At 53.7% G+C, this 18,711-nt stretch overlaps 1 protein-coding gene across 1 annotated transcript; it reads left to right on the forward strand.

Moving 5' to 3' along the window:
• Window positions 1-139: 139 nt before the first annotated feature.
• On the forward strand, window positions 140-18,606 carry IGFBP7 (insulin like growth factor binding protein 7; the record flags this gene model as incomplete). Its single annotated transcript, XM_082315191.1, has 5 exons — window positions 140-617; window positions 13,753-13,862; window positions 15,400-15,516; window positions 16,660-16,786; window positions 18,468-18,606. The coding sequence occupies 5 exons, from the start codon at window positions 140-142 to the stop codon at window positions 18,485-18,487; spliced, it is 852 nt and encodes a 283-aa protein (XP_082171317.1). The 3' UTR covers window positions 18,488-18,606.
• Between the last annotated feature and the right edge of the window lie 105 nt (window positions 18,607-18,711).

An 18,711-nucleotide genomic window follows, 5' to 3' on the forward strand; every position in this document is an offset into this window, starting at 1 on the left:
CGAGGCCGGCGGTGCGGAGGGGCCGGCGGCCGCGGGAGGGCGGCGGGGGCCGTGGCCGGGGCCGGGCCGGCGCCGCCGGGGAGGGGTTTCCCCCGCCGCGGCTTAAGTGCCTGCCGGGGGCGGGCGGCGCCGTGCCGCCATGCCGCCCTGCGCGCTGCTGCTGCGGCTGCTGCTGCTGCTGCTGGCGGCGCCCGCCCCGGCGGCGGCGGCGGCGGCGGGGGGCTGCGGGCCCTGCGAGGCGGCGCGGTGCCCGGCCCTGCCGCCGCGGGGCTGCCCGCTGGGCCGGGTGCGGGACGCCTGCGGCTGCTGCTGGCAGTGCGGCCGCGGCGAGGGCGAGGCGTGCGGCGGCGGCGGCGCGGCGGGCGGGCGCTGCGCCCCCGGCCTCGAGTGCGTGAAGAGCCGCCAGCGCCGTAAGGCCAAGGGCGGCCCGGCCCCGGGACCCCCCCTCGCCGCCGCCGGGCCGCCCGGCGTCTGCCTCTGCAAGAGCCGCTACCCGGTGTGCGGCAGCGACGGGCTCACCTACGGCAGCGGCTGCCAGCTCCGCGCCGCCAGCCTGCGCGCCCAGAGCCGCGGCGAGCCCGCCGTCAGCCAGCGCAGCAAGGGGGCCTGCGAGCAAGGTGCGGGGGCGCGGGGGCGCGGGGCGGGGGGGCGGCCCGGGAGGGGGGGCGGCCGGCCGCGCTGTCCGACTCCACGGTGAAAAAGCCGGTCCCAAGTGCTCCTCGTACGGTTTTGCCCCATCGGGATGCGTGTTCGTGCAGTCAAGATGATTTCCAAACCACCTTAAATGGACTCGAGAGTCCCAGCCGGGTGATGCTGCCTAAACTTGGAGTAAGACTTTGGACCGGCCCCAGAAGTGCAGAGAAACTTAGCCGCTCTCTGTTGGCTCCCAGCTGTGCTGGAACTACGCTGCCCCGTTTTTAATACGTTGCCGGCAGCTTGCAATTTGGGATGCTGTGACATGGGACAAAAGGGTTGAGCCATCCAGGGGAGGGTTCGGCAGCGGAAGGTTGCAAACAGTGAGAAAAGGAAATGATTAAATGGATGTGAAAGCCACAGAAATTCAGAGCCAACATTCACTGGCTTGCTTTGGTTCAAAATGAAAAAAAAGCAGTGACTTTCCTGTGAGCTGCACATAACAGTTTGCACTTGCAGCATTTTCAGCCAGGAGCTCGATTCTTCCCAAGCTTTTGCTTGGGGATGGTGCTCAAGGAAGAAATTGCTGGGCTGTGGAGCCTCTACGAGAAACCCTGGCTTCTGACCTTGCTGGAGGCGAGCAGTTAGGAGAGTGGGTTCTGCTGGGGGGGAGGGAGGGGTGGGACATAGCACACAAGCCATTTGCTGAACGTCTCAAGGACAATATTGCAGCGCCAGTGCCGTTTTGGTGGAGGAGTATTTTCATAAACACAGTATGTGTAGGGTCACAACCTCCACCTCCTCCTTCTCTTTCTTCCCATAACCGAGGCCAAGTATGTCTTGCAAAACAATGTTTCTGAAACTCCCAAGGAGAGCGTGAAAGGCTGGGTAAGGATTGGGTCATGCACTTTGATGTTGCCCATTAAATGCCCTGCATGGCTTTTCACAAACCTTGTGTAGAACATCAGGATTATGTATTAGCCAGAAACATTGTGGTACAGAGTGTTAAATCCTGGAGGGAAGAAGCTTCAGCTCTCAGGCCAATGCAGCATGAGCCATCTAGCATTTTTGGAAAGAGCCTTTCCTGCCCAGCGGACTCAGGAGATGGTCACAGCAGTCCTAAAAATGCGTGCTGCTTCTTGGCCCTACCAGCCCAGGCCGAGCAAGCAGATGTGTTTGAAAGATGTCTGAGGTCGTGCTTCAGGTGTGTCCTTGAGCAGAGGGCTGCGTTCTCACTTACCATAGAATCATAGAATCGTGAAGGTTGGAAAGGACCTCTGCCCAAAGTCACCCAGGAGTTCATGGCAAAGCAGGTATTGATGCTCATGTTGTAAGCTAGTGCCCAGCCCTTGGCTGCACTTGCCCTGTGTCCACGCCAGACCGGCTACTGGCTTGGCCTGCTGGGGCTTTGACCCAGACTGTGGAGACAGAGTTTGATGAGGTCAATGCAAACACGAGCCACTAGGCAGGATGGTGGGAGGCCACCGACCCGCTAGCCTCAAGCAGCTCCCCTGAGACTTTCTCCGTCCTCTGGTCATCACAGTGGCAGCTTCTCTGAAGAGGGCCACAGTGCGGGACAGCCACTCCATGCACAAACTGCATCCCTTCCTCAGAAGAGGTCCCTTCGGGTGTGCAGATGTGCAGCGAGGCACCTTTGCAGGCTGTTACCCGTTGTTCAAGAACTTTGCTGGAGCATGTGATGCCAAGCCACTGGCAAAACGTCGCCTCCCGTGTCACTCTGGGGAGCCGCTCTTCTTTTGGGTCCTGCTGCTGGGAGAGCTCTGACCCAGCATCTCGGGGAAGGGAGCAGGAGGGACGCGGACTGCTCAGCAGTGGTGTTGCAACCGACTCTTCTGAGACTTCCCTCGGCTGCGTGAACCTTCATCGTGCTGTGGACCTTCTTCTGGTGATACGCATCGCTCTGTAACTTAGAATCATAGAATCCTTAAGGTTGGAAAACACCCTTAAGATCATCAAGTCCAACCGTTAACCTAGCACTGCCAAGTCCACCACTAAACCATGTCCTCAAGCACCACGTCTACCCTTCTTTTAAATATCCTCCAGGGATGGAGACTCAACCACTTCCCTGGGCAGCCTGTTCCAGTGCCTGACTACCCTTTCGGTGAAGAAGTTTTTCCTAATATCCAACCTAAACTTCCTCTGGCGCAGCTTGAGGCCAACTTGCAGCTGGGGCAGGGACTCAGCCCGCACATGTGGTAGACATCTGGAAGTATTTCTGCAGCCCTCAGGACCTCCTGGCAGTGAGGACTGTTGGGTGGGGAGGGGAGTTGTAATCTCCACACTAATTTTGAAACAATCGCAGGAGAGGACATCCATCCCATCAGCCCCACAGGGTAGAGCCTCTTTCCAGATAGGAGACAGCACTTTTCTGGGTTTCTACAAGAACCTAAATGCTGGGGCAGCCAAAGAGTAGAAGTTCTGGCCTTTGCCATTTCCCACCACAAACGGACGTGATCTCCTTAAGGCGCTGTCTAGGGTGGGATCCTGCACAGGGAGACCACAAACAGGCAGGATCCTGCCTGCATCAGTCATTTGTGTGACAGCTTTTGCATAGAAAGAAGTCCTTGAGGGACAGGGGACTTGGGCTTCCTGCTCCCGGCAGATGGACTCTGAGGTGCCTGCATGTGCTCGCTGGGCTATCAGGATCGTGTCTGAGAAAATCCAGAAAGTCTGAGAAGAGATCCAGAAAACCACGTTTCCACCCGCAGCAGTTCCTGACTCTGTTTGATTGCTCCCCCCGCCCCAAGTGGAGCAGGGGAGGGAGGGCTTGTTTTGCCCATCCTATTTGAAAGCTGGTCCTCGGGAGGAGGAAATGCAGAGCTGCCACTGCTGTTGGCCCCGGCTGCCCTCGGCAGGAAGGGCGGCCGCTGGGGATGGGGCATCCGGCGGAAGAAGGGAGCATGTCTGGGAACGGCTTGTTGGTAGATGCTCCTCCTCACCCACCCTCGCACCGCGACATGCTGGGGGTGGCAGGGCGGGAGACAGGACAGGGACAGATGCAAATGGGGCAAATGCCGCCAATTTATCCCCTTCTTGATTCCTGCCACTGTTTGCTCAAGCCTCACCTCACAGGCAAGGTGGGAAGGAGTCTTACTGCAGCTACCTCCGCTTCTTCTGCCTTAAAATATGTGCTTGAGACACAGGCATCGGCCACAAGCAATTAAAAGACTTGGGCTCCTATTCCTTGGTTAACTGGGGTTGCATTTCATACCCTCTCTCTCGCCTTGTCTCCCTCTCTGTCCTGTATGTACCAGGTATTCAAAGGGTCTGAAGAAGGCATACCTGCTGGGAGGGGCAGTCCTACTGATTTCTTATAGGCAACACCATGCGGGCATGAGTAAAGCAGCCTGGAAACAAAGCACTCGGCTACATAAGGCTTAACATGCAAAATACTCCTTGAGACACACATCTTCTTCCACCATAGAGATATTTCCAAGGGGATAAAAGTTCATTAAAATTATATTTGGCAAAGCTGACCAAATGCATGTCCAGTTGAGTTTTTCATATTCATCATGGTGCCTGTTGCAGGGTTTTCTGTGCAATGCTCAGCAGTTTTTGCTTGCTGAGAGATACTGCCCAACTGGGAACAACTTGGATGTTTCTTAGTTGTTAAATAGCAAAAGGAAGGAGCCGGTTCTTGGCCCTACATAATTCGCCTTGACCTTGTCCTTGGGATTCTCTTTCCACTGCCTGTTTCCCAGACCTCTTGGATCTGATGCCTGTGTTCTTTGTACAAAAATAGTGAAGCCGTGCAGAAAAAGGTATTTCCGTTGCAGCCAAAGCTTCCTGCTGGAGGACAAAGGGAAGACACAGTTGAGAAGAGTTAAAGAGGATGGAAATAACGTCCAGTTATATAACTTGCTATATAATAACGTGCTATACCTGCGCTTGGCAGGTGTGGGGATCCGACCAGTCCTTCCTGGAGTGGGTTGCACACGGGCAGGACCGTTGGAAACGGCTGGAAAAAGGCACCCTGCTTGATTCCCAACTCCTTGAGGCTGCCTGGCTGCTGTCGGTGCTGTGTCAGCAGGGCACAGAAAAGCTGCCTGCATTTGCTCTGGGGGAGCAGGTAGCGATGCCGTGGTGCTCGCTCCTGGCTGGGCTCGTGCTTTGCCCTCACTTTTGTGCTCACAGCTGGCTCGGGGTTTGCCCCGCTCCCTGCCAGGGAGCCACTACCCGCATCCCATCACTACCCTCGCACCCCAGCAGCCTCTTTGTAGCTAATCCCAGTGGCGAGGCCATGCAGGAGATGGATGCTGTGAAGTTTTCCATCTGCTTTCCAGCATTGCCTTTAAATGGATTGGCCCATTGCTCTCTGCCTATGAATATGCATATCTACACTCAGGTCTGCTGCCAGGTCTTGCAGGCAGGGCAGGCCTGGACACAACGCAGAAGCCTGCTGGGGGGGCAGGTACAGGTGGTCAGGGGTGCCACCTCCGGTGGTCCCCTCGGCAGGAGGGGAGGCTGCAGTAACAGCCAGGGCGCTGCCCTCTGCTGCTGCCATCACCCAGCTGTGCACAGATGTTCAGAAGAGCCTCTTACGGAGGTGGTGGCTTCAGTAATTTAGGGTGAAATTAATTTTGCAGTGCACGCACTGAGGCTGTTTACGGCCAGCTAGGAGCTGGGGCAGGAGGACCATGGTACCCACTGCCATGCAAAGCCAACTGGCATAAAGAATTAGGGTTGCGTGGCTCAGCTCAAGCCAGGCAGAAAAACAACCTCAAAGCACCAACCCCCATCAAAAAGCTAGCAGGATTTATGGCATGACGATCTCTCTGAGCTGAAAAATGCCGGGCACGGACTTGTTGCCTAACCAGTGCAAGAAGGGACACATACCCCTGAGTCTCTCTTATCATTAGCTACCAGCAAATACCTGCTTCGAGGGACATGTCATGACTGCTGGAAATACTGCTGAAGTTGCCTCATTACAGCCCAAAGGCCTTATGTTTTGAAGTCCCTGATACTTGTTCCAGCAGGGCTGGGGTCTCCAGGTTGTTTTGCCATTGTCAGTCAAGGCTTTGTCTGTGTTTCATGCTCACTTCTCTCTTGGTGGAAGCCAAGTGGCTGTTCTTGCCCAAACGCAGCGTACCACGAAGTGGCTCTCGGCGGACATCAGAGAACAGCGTTTCACTCTCCAGGGAGCTGGTGCTGCTTTGTACCTACCTACAAAGACCTCCCGGAGGTAGAAACTCAGGGCCTCTCTGGGTGAAGGGTAGATTTGCTGGCTCACCAAGCAGCCTGCTTTATTTCTATTGATCTGAACGTGGCTTGAATCTCCGTGGCTCCATGAAGGTCTTTTCCCAGCGTTGGGAACGTGCAGGGGTTTTCCCTATGGTGACGAGCGCTCAGCACCTTGCAGGATCCATCCCGCAGGCTGCAGAGCTTATGAACAGCAGGACCAGGAGAGAGATTCTTTTGAAGCTGGCTGTAACCAGTAATAACCTTGCCTAAATCTGCCTTTCACCAGCAAAGAGATCCCAGTCACTGGAGCTGAGCTGTGCCCCCCAGAGGGGTATCATTTTGGCTTGCCAGAAGCACAGACAGCATCCCTCCTAGAAGGGTTTTTTTGCTAAGGTGCCACCCACCAGCTCTGGGGCTCAGGGAAAGGTGGGTGCAAGGTTTCTTGGCTGTCCACAGGGCTTAAAAAATGGGCTGATGGATGTAGGATTGTGGCTGCTGGGCTCTTGTGGAGACTGGCAGCCCCAGGGGCAAGTACACCCCCGCAGATTCCCACCACTTTACCCCAGCAGTGGTTTTGCTTTGCTGGTGCCTTGATGTCCCATAAAACTACAAACAAAGAGGTGCCAAGTTCCCACAGGTTAATTTTAAAACAAGAAACAGAAATCACGTCTGTGGTCTCGTTCCATCCAAATTCAGCTGTTGAGGCTTTGCCAGAAGTATTTTAGTTTTGAGGGTGGTTTGTTTTGTTTTGTTTTGTTTTTTTAATCCACTGCCAGAGTAGAGCAGAAAGAGGGGTTTGGGGGAAGGCCTTCTGGGAGACGGTGGACTGCTCTTATCTCTGATGTTGGCTCATCTTCTCCCGATACAGCTGCCTTAAATTCAAAGGCTCCCAACTCAGACACCAGAGAACATAGTTCATATCCGATCACATTTTGCAAGAAACTCTTCTGGTTTTGTGCTTTTTAGTTAACAAGTGGCTTAGATTGCTTTAGATCTTTCCTCCTGTTCTTCCTTTCCTGGATTTTAAGGGACTTAAAAGAATATCCACATTTTATGAATGCTTTCTTCTTTGCCGGGGAAAGAGAGATTTAGACAAGTTTTTCCTAAGTTATCTGTGGTTGGAAATGTACCAAATTCCCTCATTCTCCTGGGAAGCTGGTTTGGGTTTCTGCATCAGCTGGGAGTGGGGGTCTTGCAGCAGTGGCTTTCTCCCACCGCAAAGGAAAGCGTTGCATTTGCAGGTGGACCTTGCCAGCACTTTTGTGCTGCATCCAGAGGGTCTGTGGCAGAGCAGAGCTGCGCAGGTGTGTGGTGGGATTACACCTTTTGTTTTGTACCCCAGGTCCTTTCAGATGGAGCATGACGTGGGGATGTGATGTGATTCAGTGTGGTGCTTGCTTTTCCAGCATACGGCCCATTGGGATTTTGAGACAGAGCTTTAAGGGCTGAAGCTTTATGCTTGTGTTTTTGAAATTCATCTGTAACTTTGGGTTTTTCCGCTGTTGTAGGATAGGCCATAAATTCCTCCTTAAAAGGCATTGAGTTATTTGAAAAGGTTTTGGTTCATTGGAGCTTGAGTTTTTATGGTTACTGTGCTAAAATCTTGTTAGGGAAGCTGTTTAATATATTACTCGGCAGCTCAGAGTCTTGGAGAGCACCAGTAATGCCGGAGACTCTGCAAATGCCTCCATTGCCCAAGAGGATCCCATATTTCACCTGTGTCTTCATTCTCAATCATCATAGCATATCCAAAATCACTAGGAAGGAATGATTACAGATCAGCAAATTCCTCCCCATGTTTGTTTTTTCTGTTGCTGGAAAGGCATGCTGTGTTTAAAAAAATGCGTTTAATCCTTTGTTGGGCTGAGGTTGATTGAGGTTCATACTAAATAGGAGATTACCACGTAACAAGTCTAATCAGGACGGACTTTTGAAAGCCCTACTTGCTTTTCCGTGCATAAATGCTGCCATGCCTTTTTTCTGTGTCTCCCACTGCAAGCTTTTTGCATTCTTTCCAGGCCCTAGCTCGTGGTCCTCCTTGTGCCATAATGACAGTAAAACTGAGCCAAGGTCACACAAAGAGAAGAGGGGAGATGATGGCCAGGAGGAGAGAAGTTTCTTGATAGAGCTTATCTGAGAAGTCCGGGACAAAAAAACCCAAACACGCATCCAGATATGGCTGGGAAGCAGCAGGCATGTTTGCAGAAAGCCACTGCCTGTTTGAGCCCAGGGACAGCATACTTCGGAGACTGGCAAAAGGAAGGGGAGGTGGGGAAAAAGGGCAGGACGGGGGGAAGAGGCAGGAGAGAGGTTGGCTTGTGGCGGTCTGCTAGCCAGGGCCATGTCATCTCCGCTCAGAGGGCTTACCCTTTCCCCATTTGGCTGCTTCCAGGGGCAAGTGTGGTTATCAGCTTTCAGTTGAGCTTCAGAGCAGCCTCAGCCACACTGGCCTCCCCATTACCCCAGCTTTGAGATTCGGATGGCGTGGAGGACGCTGCTGGATGTGGCAGACCACTGAGCTGGGCACGAGGCATGCAGAGGCACGGCCCTTTCCCTGGGTGCAATGCTGGGGCCAGCACAGACCCATCCTGCGTGCTAAGTAAGGGAGAAAGGGCTTGGGGTTTTATTCTTTGCAGTGCCGCCCTGTTCTCCCTCCCACCTATATGTAACTCCACGGAGGACCGATAAGTAGCCCTATAAAGGTCATGCACAAGGTCTCCGAAGGCAGCGTTCCCGAACCATGGTAAAACAGCAGGGGTGGGATTTCCAGCTGTACCGGTCTGCTCCATGATGAACCTGGTGGGGTGGGAAGCAGGAGGAGATCCATGGCAGATAGATGGTGACCCGGGGTCCTGCCTCACGCTGACTCAGTCTCAAGTCTCCAGGGCTTGGGGCAAAGCTGCATTCATGTTTGCAGCCTTTCCAGGGTCACTGGGCTGCTGAAGTCTGAGAGGGAGCATCCGAACAGGCTTGGCATCCAGCATCTCCTTTGGTCTGGATGGCTCAGAGCTTCTCTCTGTAACTCCTTAGTCTCTTCAAGGCCAGGTTAAAGGAGAGGGAGAAGTGCTTTCAGAAAGAGGTAAAGAAGGATGCTTGTAAATCTGCCAGAAAGCAGCAGGCAGCTTTGGGAATGGTGAAGGACAGAAGCTGCTTGCGCTTCCCATCTGCTGCTGCGTCTTGCAGAGCGCTGACCTGGGAGGGAGCAGCTGAGGCCATGTCAGCTAGAATGAGCAGATGCTGCTTACGGAAGGCTTCCCCTTCTCCATATAAAGTAATTTTGAAGGGAAAATACTTTCCCAGCAACTTAGGAGACTGGACTGGGTCTATTTTCAGACTTGCAAGAGCTTGTGAGGGTGAACCATGTCTAGCTTTTGCTTTGATTTGCTGTCTCACGGGGAACGTTCCCAGTCTGTGTTTCATCCGGGGCTGTGGCACGGCGATGCAGTGCTCAGGAGGGCTGGCTGGGAACCAGGCTGGCACCAGCTTCAGCGTGCAGTACGCAGCTTTGTGTGCTCGTGGTCGGGACTTCCCACGCGCTCCTAAGCGCCAGGGCGTACCCCACAGTGCTTAGTGACGAGCTTATTTTTGCCTTTAGTGACATACCTGTAGCCCCATTGATTTTAGCAAAAAAGTTATTGCTCTGCTCGCTGGGGTGTGATTTATTCGTGTGTGTGGACACGAAAGGAAGATCAGTGAGGACCAGCTAACCCTGAGCTGTGACAGACCGTCCTGGTCCCAGCGAGGGGCAGGCTGGGAGATGCCCGATCTCTGCCTGCTCTGGCTGAGCGGGCTGAGGTGCCCGGGGCGGGAGGGGTGTCGGGAACAGATGCCAAGTGATGGCCTCATCGAGGAAATCACAGGCTCTGCCGCATGCTGCTGTGGCAGAAAAGCAACTGCATAGCAGCAGTGGGAACTCCTCTCCGGCTGCTGCTTTTGACATAACGCAGGCTGTCAGCTCCCTGTGATCTGCAGAAAAAACAATCCCTGTGCTTTCAGGCTCCTCTCCCGGGGTGAATGAGCTCTCTGGCTCTGTAATCAGCCCCTTCCCGGGCCGGGGAGAGCTGTTTGTCTTAGGAACAATGGGCAGAGCAGGGAGGAAATGCCTGAAGTGCCTGCGAAGAGCAGCTGATCTCCATCAGCCGCCTGCGCTGTCCCCTTGGCCAAGGAGCTCCTGCGCCGTCGGGGCAAGTACGGGCAGGGAGCGTCCCGTACATCCACAGAGCCCCGGGCTCAGGCCCTGCCGGGGAGCAGAGACCGCTCAGCCACGTTGATGGTGGTGACCATTTTCATCAGCGGGTGCAACCCACAAGTCCCCAGCCCAAAAGAAGCAGATGGAGAAATGTTCCCCTTTGTGGGCAGTGCTGCAAGTAGAGCAGCAAGGTCTCCGAGATGCAGGCTGCAGGGCAAGGGCCAAGGGGCTCCTTGCCGGCAGGAATCATCTGCTCTCTACAAGGTGGGCTTGTTTCCAGTCCTGCTGAGTGCATGGTGGCCTTGCTCCCTTCACAAGGACCCCCGAAGCAAGAGGGGTGACTTGCAGGAGGGAATGTCCTTGCATCCTCTGAAGCCCCTGCAAGGCTCAGGTGTCCCCTGCCTCTCCTGTTGTGGCAGGTTGCCGTGTCCCCTGTCCATCTCTGGCTGCTTCGGGGGACTGTGGGAGAGAGCATGAGTGGGACCAAAAGAGGCAGTAAGCAGGGTGGCTGCCACGCACCTGGGCGTCAGCTCGCTGTGGTGGGAGTCTAGCTACTGCTGCGGCCTGTGGTGGTTTGACTTTAAATCTGCTGACTTCTTGGCCTTTCTCATTTATTTTTAGTGGAGGAAGAAGCCCAGCTCTAGAGTTTTGGCTGTCTGGATTGAAGTCAAATATCCGGAGAGACCACGCTGACTCTTTGCATGACACGGTTGCATCTCTGGGGATGTGTATTCCCTTCCGTCCTCAGGGCTGCGCCGGACAGAGGCAGAGGCCTGTGAATGCTCCTGGTTCATTTTGCAGCCAAAGGCAGACTCTCACGTTCCTCCTGGTTAGATCAGGATGTACGTCCCCAGCTCCAGCTCCAGCTGTGCTGTGCCTGCTGTGCCGAGCCAGCCGGAGCTTCGCTGTGAAGCCGTGCAGGCAATTCCCCTTTCCAGGGAAGAGAAATGATTTCTCCTCGCCTGGGTAGAAGTTCCCTCTCTCTTTTCCCCTGTCAGCAGTTGCTGCAGAAAAATCCTGGTGTGACCTGCTCCTGGCAGGGCAAGCAAACATCCATAGGCAGAGGGCGTCCAGGCCCTTGATACAGGGGGAAACTCAGTGGCAGCTGATACTGAAGGCACCTCAGGCAGTGGGTTTAGTGGTGTGTTGAATGCTGCCAGTTCCCAGCCAGGGAAGAATCGAGCCAGATCCTGGAAGAGTGTAACGGTGCCTTGAAGTCCACCTGGCTTTTAACGTAAGAATCAGGATCTCTCCTTTTCTGCGGTGGGAGATGGTGGTCATGTGGGGGCAGCTGTGTTTTTCCTGCCTCATGGAGAACCCCAGCAACCGGTGATAAAGAGGACGGTGTAATATGGGGGCAAACGTAGCCCTGCCTCTCGGGGACAGGCCCCCAGCTCTGCCCTAGGAAGGGCACCTTGCACGTGGAGGGTTTTGCAGAAGGCGGCAGCAGCAGCTGGCTGTGCTGGGTGCACATCTGCTGGAGGCCCTTGCAGAGCACAGGATGAGCCAAGCCGCCGGGGGACATCCGTGTCCTGCCGGAGCTGCCAGGCGCCCCATTGTCCCTATTGTTCGAGGGACACCAGAAAAAGAACAGCAGGGCTGTGGAGGAAACGGCCACCCTGGGGAAGGGGAGCAGAGTGCGTGACCTCAGGTGGCCCCGTCATGGGGACGGCAATACCCTGGGCTGGCCACAGCCCTGCTGCTGCGCAGGAGCCAGGCAGTGCTTCAGGCAGGAGGGCGCTGGGGGTGCTAGCCCCATGGATCACCCCGCCATACTACGCTACGGCTGTTCTCAGGGGGAACAACCTCCAGCGGGGTGTTGCTGAGAGTGCAGAGCTGGCCACGGTCTGGAGGTATGGATCTGCTCTGGGCCACCTGGAGCAAGGATAACTCCAGCACCCTTCCATACAGGAAAGGGTGCTGTGACTCTGACGCACCCCTCTCCTGGCCAGTGCGCAGGAATCAATTCATGCAGCAGCACAGCCAGCAACAGGGTAAATGATGTAATGAAACGCTGCTTAAATCCTTTTCTCAGCTGAGTCTCAGTTCTGTGCAGATGAGGAGCACCTGGGTTGTGATGTCTGCCAGGAAACCAGCCCTTACATTAGGTGTGGTTTTAACCATCACCTGGGGCTACACATAAAAATTCCCTGCTTCTATGCAGCTACCTCCTGTTAAAACCAGCACTGGGATACCTCTGTAAGGGAGAATTTGGATTGCAGCCACCCCTGGTCTCTTAGCAGCTTTCCACCAACAGGCTGTGTATAGTCGTTCCTGGAGAGGGAAGTCGCAGAAGAGAGGAGCAAATACTTGTCTGGGGTCACATCAGCTGCTCAGGAGTGGGGACCCACCTCAGCATCCCTTGTGCTGAGACAGAGACACGGCTGATGTCCTCTGGCTGGTGATACCAGTGTGGATCTGCTCCCAGATCCTGAGGAGGAAAAAAGACTCCAGCTTTCTGCTGGAAGATGTTGGTGCAGCAGGATGCACCTGAAACCTGCTCCTCGCTGCCTGCAAGAGCGCTGCAGGGCAGAGCGCACGTGCAGGGCTGAGGACAGTGCATGTTCAGGACCCCAGAAGGGGCATCAGGACCCAAACCTGCCCCTCTTCTGTGGGGCTGGGAATGAGCCATGGTCTGTGAGCCAGCATACCCAGGGGCTTCAGTCAGGCTGGCTTTGGAGTAGTTGTTTGCATGGGAAATGCCTTCCTCTGGTGGAGCCTAATGGGAGCTTCAGTTTCCTGTTACTGCCTGCATCTTCAGAGCAGGCGGTGAAAATCTGCCGCATTCTTCAAGCTATCAATAAGTGGAAATAAACACTATGTGCTCCTTTTGGTCTGCGCTTCCTATTGTGGGGAATTAATAGCTGCATTTTGCAAAACAGCCCCACTAAAGACAGATTGAACAGAAAAGGCCATTCTTCCCTTCCTAGGATATGGATTACGTCTCCAACATTTCCCAGCCTGAGGGGTAAACATCTCCAGCCAGATCTGCAAAACAGCTCTGTTCCCTTCTGGCTTTGGAAACAACTCCCTGTTTAACCAGGGATTGGAGCTCTCTGGGGAAAACGGAGCTCTTCATTCACCTGGTCCCTTCCTGGGTCCCCCCAGGGAGAGCTCTGCCACCCTCCAGCCAGCCTCCTTTGGCTGAGTGTTGCACACAGGTAAAACAGGAGCAGCGTTACACTGAATTCAGCTAGGCAGCTGCCGTGGGCTTTGCTGCAGATTAAAATCATGCTGGGAAAAAGGATGCTGCAAAGCTGGCCGAGCTCTCTGTGGCGTGGGAGAGTGAGTGGGACCCACCCTGCCTCCTGGGGGTGTCCTCTCCTCCATGCCAGCTGAGTGTCAACGATGCCCTCGGTGGCTGCGTGGTGAGCAAAGGCAGCGGTTTGTAAAGTCCCGCTCAGCCCTGAGGTAACAGGATACAAACACTGTCTTACCTCTGACCTCAAGTCTTGCAAGTAGATGGGCTGATCCCCTGAACCGCTCAACACCTGAGTTTCCATCTGGGGCAAGTGCCCATCAGCCTGAACAGCTTAAGGTCGGATGCGTGTGTAGCTTTGGAGGGAGAAGTGCTGTGATGCGCAATCAGTCCAGCAAGCTTTGCTCCAAGGAGGGTCCTCCTTCACCTTATCCTCAAAACCTGTCAGAAGCGACTGGCCCCACTTAGGCTAGCAAGGAGACAGGCTTGCAGTCACCTGGTGCTTAACAGCATTTCTCCCTTTTTGCAGGACCCTCCATCGTGACCCCTCCTAAGGACATCTGGAATGTGACAGGAGCACAGATCTACCTGAGCTGTGAAGTCATAGGCATCCCAACCCCTGTCCTCATCTGGAACAAGGTAAGGGCCCTGCTAGGAGCTCCTAGAGCACAGCAAACCTGAGGCAGCTGGAACTGCCTGCTAAGCACAAAGGCCATAGCAGAGCCCTCCTCAGAAACACACGTCTTTGGCGAGTGCAGTTCTGTCCACCCCCGAACATCTGGCTTTGCTTAATCTTTTTCTAAACTCTTGTTGATCCCAAGGCAGACCAGGACTTGCATTTCTCTTGGTAGCGCCTGGTGTTCAGAGCAGGCAGGGAATGTCCTTTGACCTGCTGTCACCCTGCTGCTGGCAGTGACTCCGAGGTGGCTGGTCAGGGCTCGCCCACGTCAGGGACAGGAACCGCATGGGGCAGTTACCTCCCTTAGCTGGCAGCGTGCTGATTTTGGTAACGCCTGGCTTAGGGCAGGGGCCAGTCTTGAGCAGAGGGGATCCCAGCCGTAAGGCTGAGAGCCACTGCATGGCCCCTGTAGCCTCTTCAAATGCTGCAGGTTTGTGAGCGCGTGGGAGGGGTCTTAAAATTAAGCTGAAACAGTACTACATTAAGAATACTACAGGGGAAAAAAACTAGATTGGCCCAGAGATTGCTCTTTTCTGAGACGGCAAACTATTCATAGGGGCCCCAGAGCAGACTGTCAGGTGAGCACGCAATGTAGGCATGTTGACCCAGGCAGCATTTTCTGCTTGTTTACAAGCAGATGCTGTGTTTACACGGACTGTCAGTGCTGCTCTGCTTTTCGTGCCTCTTCCTCATGGCCGAGAGACTGCTTGACCTGGTGATAACGAGGGCTGAGCACCACTTATCCCGTGCCGTGCTCTGGGCTCGGATAGGCAGTGCTGAGGAATGACCGCACTGCTGCTCTCCCATCGGCGCTGTGCCCAGCAGGAGGGACTGCCCGGTTTGCTGCAGCAGAGACCGACAGGGCTGCCCCTGGCCTGTCGGGAAGAGGGTAGGTCATGCAGGGAGAGCCCATTCCAGGAGCAACAGTCAGACACTCAGTTCTCTGCTACTGCCACGCTAAGCCTGATCATCAGGAAAGCTGCAGGGGAGCCTCTCCAAACCGGGACAACAGTCAGCTCCTGCTGACCCCCAGTCCCAGGCCAGAAGGCAGCTGCTCCAGCCTGCTGAACTGGGTTGATGTACGGCCGCCAGCAGCTGCAGGCAGCCGAATCTTCCTTGTTCAGCACAGGCATCGTTTGATGGGTTAAACGCACCCTTGGGAACACGCACATGAGTTCTGTGAGACCGTCAGTGCAGGGCAGGTCTGCACACCCCACTGCCCAGCACCGTCCACACCAGAAAGCGGTGCTGCTCTATCCATTCCGGCTGAGGCAAGGCGAATGCAGCCCCAGCGCGGACGCTGAGGCACTGGGTCGTGGGGCTGCAGTACACGGAGGATAAGGTGAACTGCTGGCACTAGAAAAACCACTGCTCCTGCACAAAACACATTCAGGTAAAACTACTGTTGCTCTCTCTTGTCTGTGTGCGGGTATGGTCCTAACAGTTCTAGCATAAATAAGCCCCAAAGTTCTCACACCTTTCTGCCTTTCCGTTTAGATAATTCGGGGGCAGTATGGTGTCCAGAGGATGGAGCTTCTGCCTGGGGACCGGGAAAACTTAGCTATCCAGACCCGAGGGGGCCCTGAGAAACACGAAGTGACTGGCTGGGTGCTGGTAAGTACTTTGTGTGTGCACAGAGCTGCACAAACAGTACAGTGCGGTTTGCAAACAACTCACGAACAGAGAACAGTACAGACGACACACGGCAACAACCAGGGCATTTAGAGGAAAACAACCTGCGTGAATTAGGCATGAAGGGTAGGGGTGGCTGCTGGCTCTGGCCTCACCCATTGCAGTTTTTCACCTCTGTCTAGCATGCGGTAAAAGCATGCATTCTACAGTCAGACAAGGCGAGACTTAAATATAAGATCTCCTTTCTGTATGTCATTCCTTTCCTGCTGCCATTAGCGGGAAGGAGACCTGCTCCACGTCTAGGAAGGAATCAGTACAGAGGCAAGGCATCCCTAAGACAGACCCACAGCCGAGGAGCCCTTGTAGATCTGGCAGAACTGTCCTTTCCTCGGTGAAGCACATCACCTGCCTGAGACCTGCACAGCGCAGAAGCCATCAGCTCTCGCTCAGCAGAGCTCCTAAGCTCCAGGAGTACCTGCGGGCTAACCAGCGACCGCCGCCATCAGAGGGAAGCGGGAGGGTGGCCAGAGGGAGCTGCCAGGCATCCCGGTGAAGAAATTGCAAGTATGACAGCTCTCAGCTGCAGAGAAGCTGGCAGCAGGGGAGCTGTGGCTCAGGGCGTTGGTTCCCGCACCACTTGCAAAAGCAGAGGTGCAGACAAGGAGAGGGAAAGATTTGAGCTGATGATTTTGCTGAGCTGACTGACTGGATGCAGCATATTGTAGGAAGGCTTTTTCTTCCCGCCTCCCTCCCCTTCCCAAGCATGCAGTGGTCTGACACATCTCCAGACTAAGTAAACAATAAAAGAAAAGGAGGGAGCGTTACAGCACAGGTAATCTGGCCTAGCAGAGGAGAAGAAAGCTAGGCTGATCCACAGGAGTAGGTGCTTGTCCAAAACCTTACTGGAGAGAGCCACCGCAATCTGAACCAGGCTGTTTAGAGCAGACGGAAGAAATCATGCAGTCAGCATGGTCCCTAAGGGTTAACTGTTACTTCATGCACTCTGTTCATTTCATTGTGTCTCAAGCAATTAACGAGTTATATAAAGATACTTTAAAACAAAATCACCTCCACCTATGCACAGGATTCTTACTGGAGGATGAGAGTGTGTGTTTCTTCCCCTAGATATCTCCTCTGAGCAAAGAGGACGCTGGAGAGTATGAGTGTCACGCATCGAATGCCAAAGGAGAGGCAACAGCTTCTGCAAAAATCCACGTTGTGGAAACTCTGCACGAAATAGCCCTGACCAAAGGTAGGTTGTGTGGTTGAACACGCAGCAGCTCTTTCCCCTAACAGTTTACTCAGTTATTTGATACGGAATGACCACCTCTGCTTAATGCTTTCTGAAAAAAAAAATGCACGCTAAAAGTATCAGTTTAACGTGCAGCTTTTACTGGGTTTGGCAAAACATCCCCAGCAAATCTCAGCTGCTCGAGTTCTCAAGGGATTGTTAAATAACCCCCCAAGTGCTGTAAAGTACTGGAGATGAAGATACCAAATTAAAAACACCTTTTGGGGTTTTTACAAAGCAACTTTCAGTAGTTTTCCAGCCCTAAATTTGTATCTTCCTTTCACTGTTCTCAGGATGCTTCCAAACCTGCCCGTCTCTCCTGGGAGCATCATTGGCACAACCAGCCCCAAAACAGAGGGGCAACTCCAGGCACTTAAATTCCTCCCAAGTCCCTGCCACCTCCTTATTCTTGCCCATCCGGCAAACATCCCCGTCCCTGCCGTTCTCTCTGCATACTGGAGTCTCAAACCTGGGAGGGGACATATAGGCCACAGCAGGCCTTGAAGCAAGACCTGAAGCCTTTACCCTCCAGCCCTCAGCCAGTTTTCAAACCCAGGTCCTCTTTGCCAGGCTGTGTACAAAGCCGATGGCAAACCAACCACCCTCATTCCAGCTGCAAAGAGGATGGCTTAGTGTGCTCCGGAATAAATCCGGAGAGCTGGAGCAGTAAGTGTAGCTGTGCTAGAGGCAGAGGCACTGGGAACAAAGCATCCAGCTAGAGACCACTGTGCTGCCCAAATCCACTTTTGGACATAATCCTTAGTTATAATCCCAGTAGCTTTATCCAAATGATACAGTCTTGACTTTCTGTATCCTTCTATCCCTGAATAGCTGAAAGACTTCCTATTAACAGGACCCGGCATTGAAATAAGAGCATAAAATGAATCCCAATATCACTTATGCATAGCAACTTTGCTAAAGGTTTTTAGCTAGTCTCCAATTCCTTTTCAAACATCTTATTTATGGATGTGAATGAAATTGAGTTTTACCGAGTCGCGCCATGAGCAGCACACGTATACCCCAGAAGAGGAGATGTTCGCCCCCACTCTCACAGTAACTCTACTGCGAGGCCGTAGTGCCGCCTGTATCGCCTCATGGTTTATTTCTTTTGTGCACACCACATGTCACAGCTGTTTCTTTTCAGCTGTAGGAAAGCTCTCAAGTAAGCATGCTGTAGCTAAGCAGTAAGCTGGCAGTCCACGACTACTTAAAGGAAATTAATAGCCTTAATGGAACAAAGTGTCAGACATCATAGCTACACACTACGCCGTTAGGGAGTCTGCGGCCCATGTCCAGGTGATCTCAGCACAGAAAAATGCCATCTATTACCATCCCCCTGCTGCTGCAGGGAAGGAAGGGAAGGAAGGGAAGGAAGGGAAGGAAGGGAAGGAAGGGAAGGAAGGGAAGGAAGGGAAGGAAGGGAAGGAAGGGAAGGAAGGGAAGGAAGGGAAGGAAGGGAAGGAAGGGAAGGAAGGGAAGGAAGGGAAGGAAGGGAAGGAAGGGAAGGAAGGGAAGGAAGGGAAGGAAGGGAAGGGGGTTTCAGGTCTCACCCTCAGCTCACTCACTCGCTGTGCTTCTGCCCATGTTGTGATGTTACCCCTTGGAACAGTACAGAGCGTAACGTGTTTTTGTTTTTCCACAGATGATGGTGCAGAGCTGTGATGCGATGTGAAGACTTTCACTTATGCACAGTTTTAAATTAGCTACAACCTCTTGGCTTCTTTAGCTCACTAATCATTCCTTCTTAACTCCCTTAGTCTTTGATTACCAATCTGCTTGCACACTTCTTTCACAGATACACAAATAAAGAGATTCACAAGTTTAATTACAAATTTTAATTCTATTTACAGGAAATAAACATACTTTTAAACAGCACATAAAATACA

The sequence above is a fragment of the Platalea leucorodia genome (assembly GCF_965183815.1).
Source record: "Platalea leucorodia genome assembly, chromosome: 6".
NCBI lineage: Eukaryota > Metazoa > Chordata > Aves > Pelecaniformes > Threskiornithidae > Platalea > Platalea leucorodia.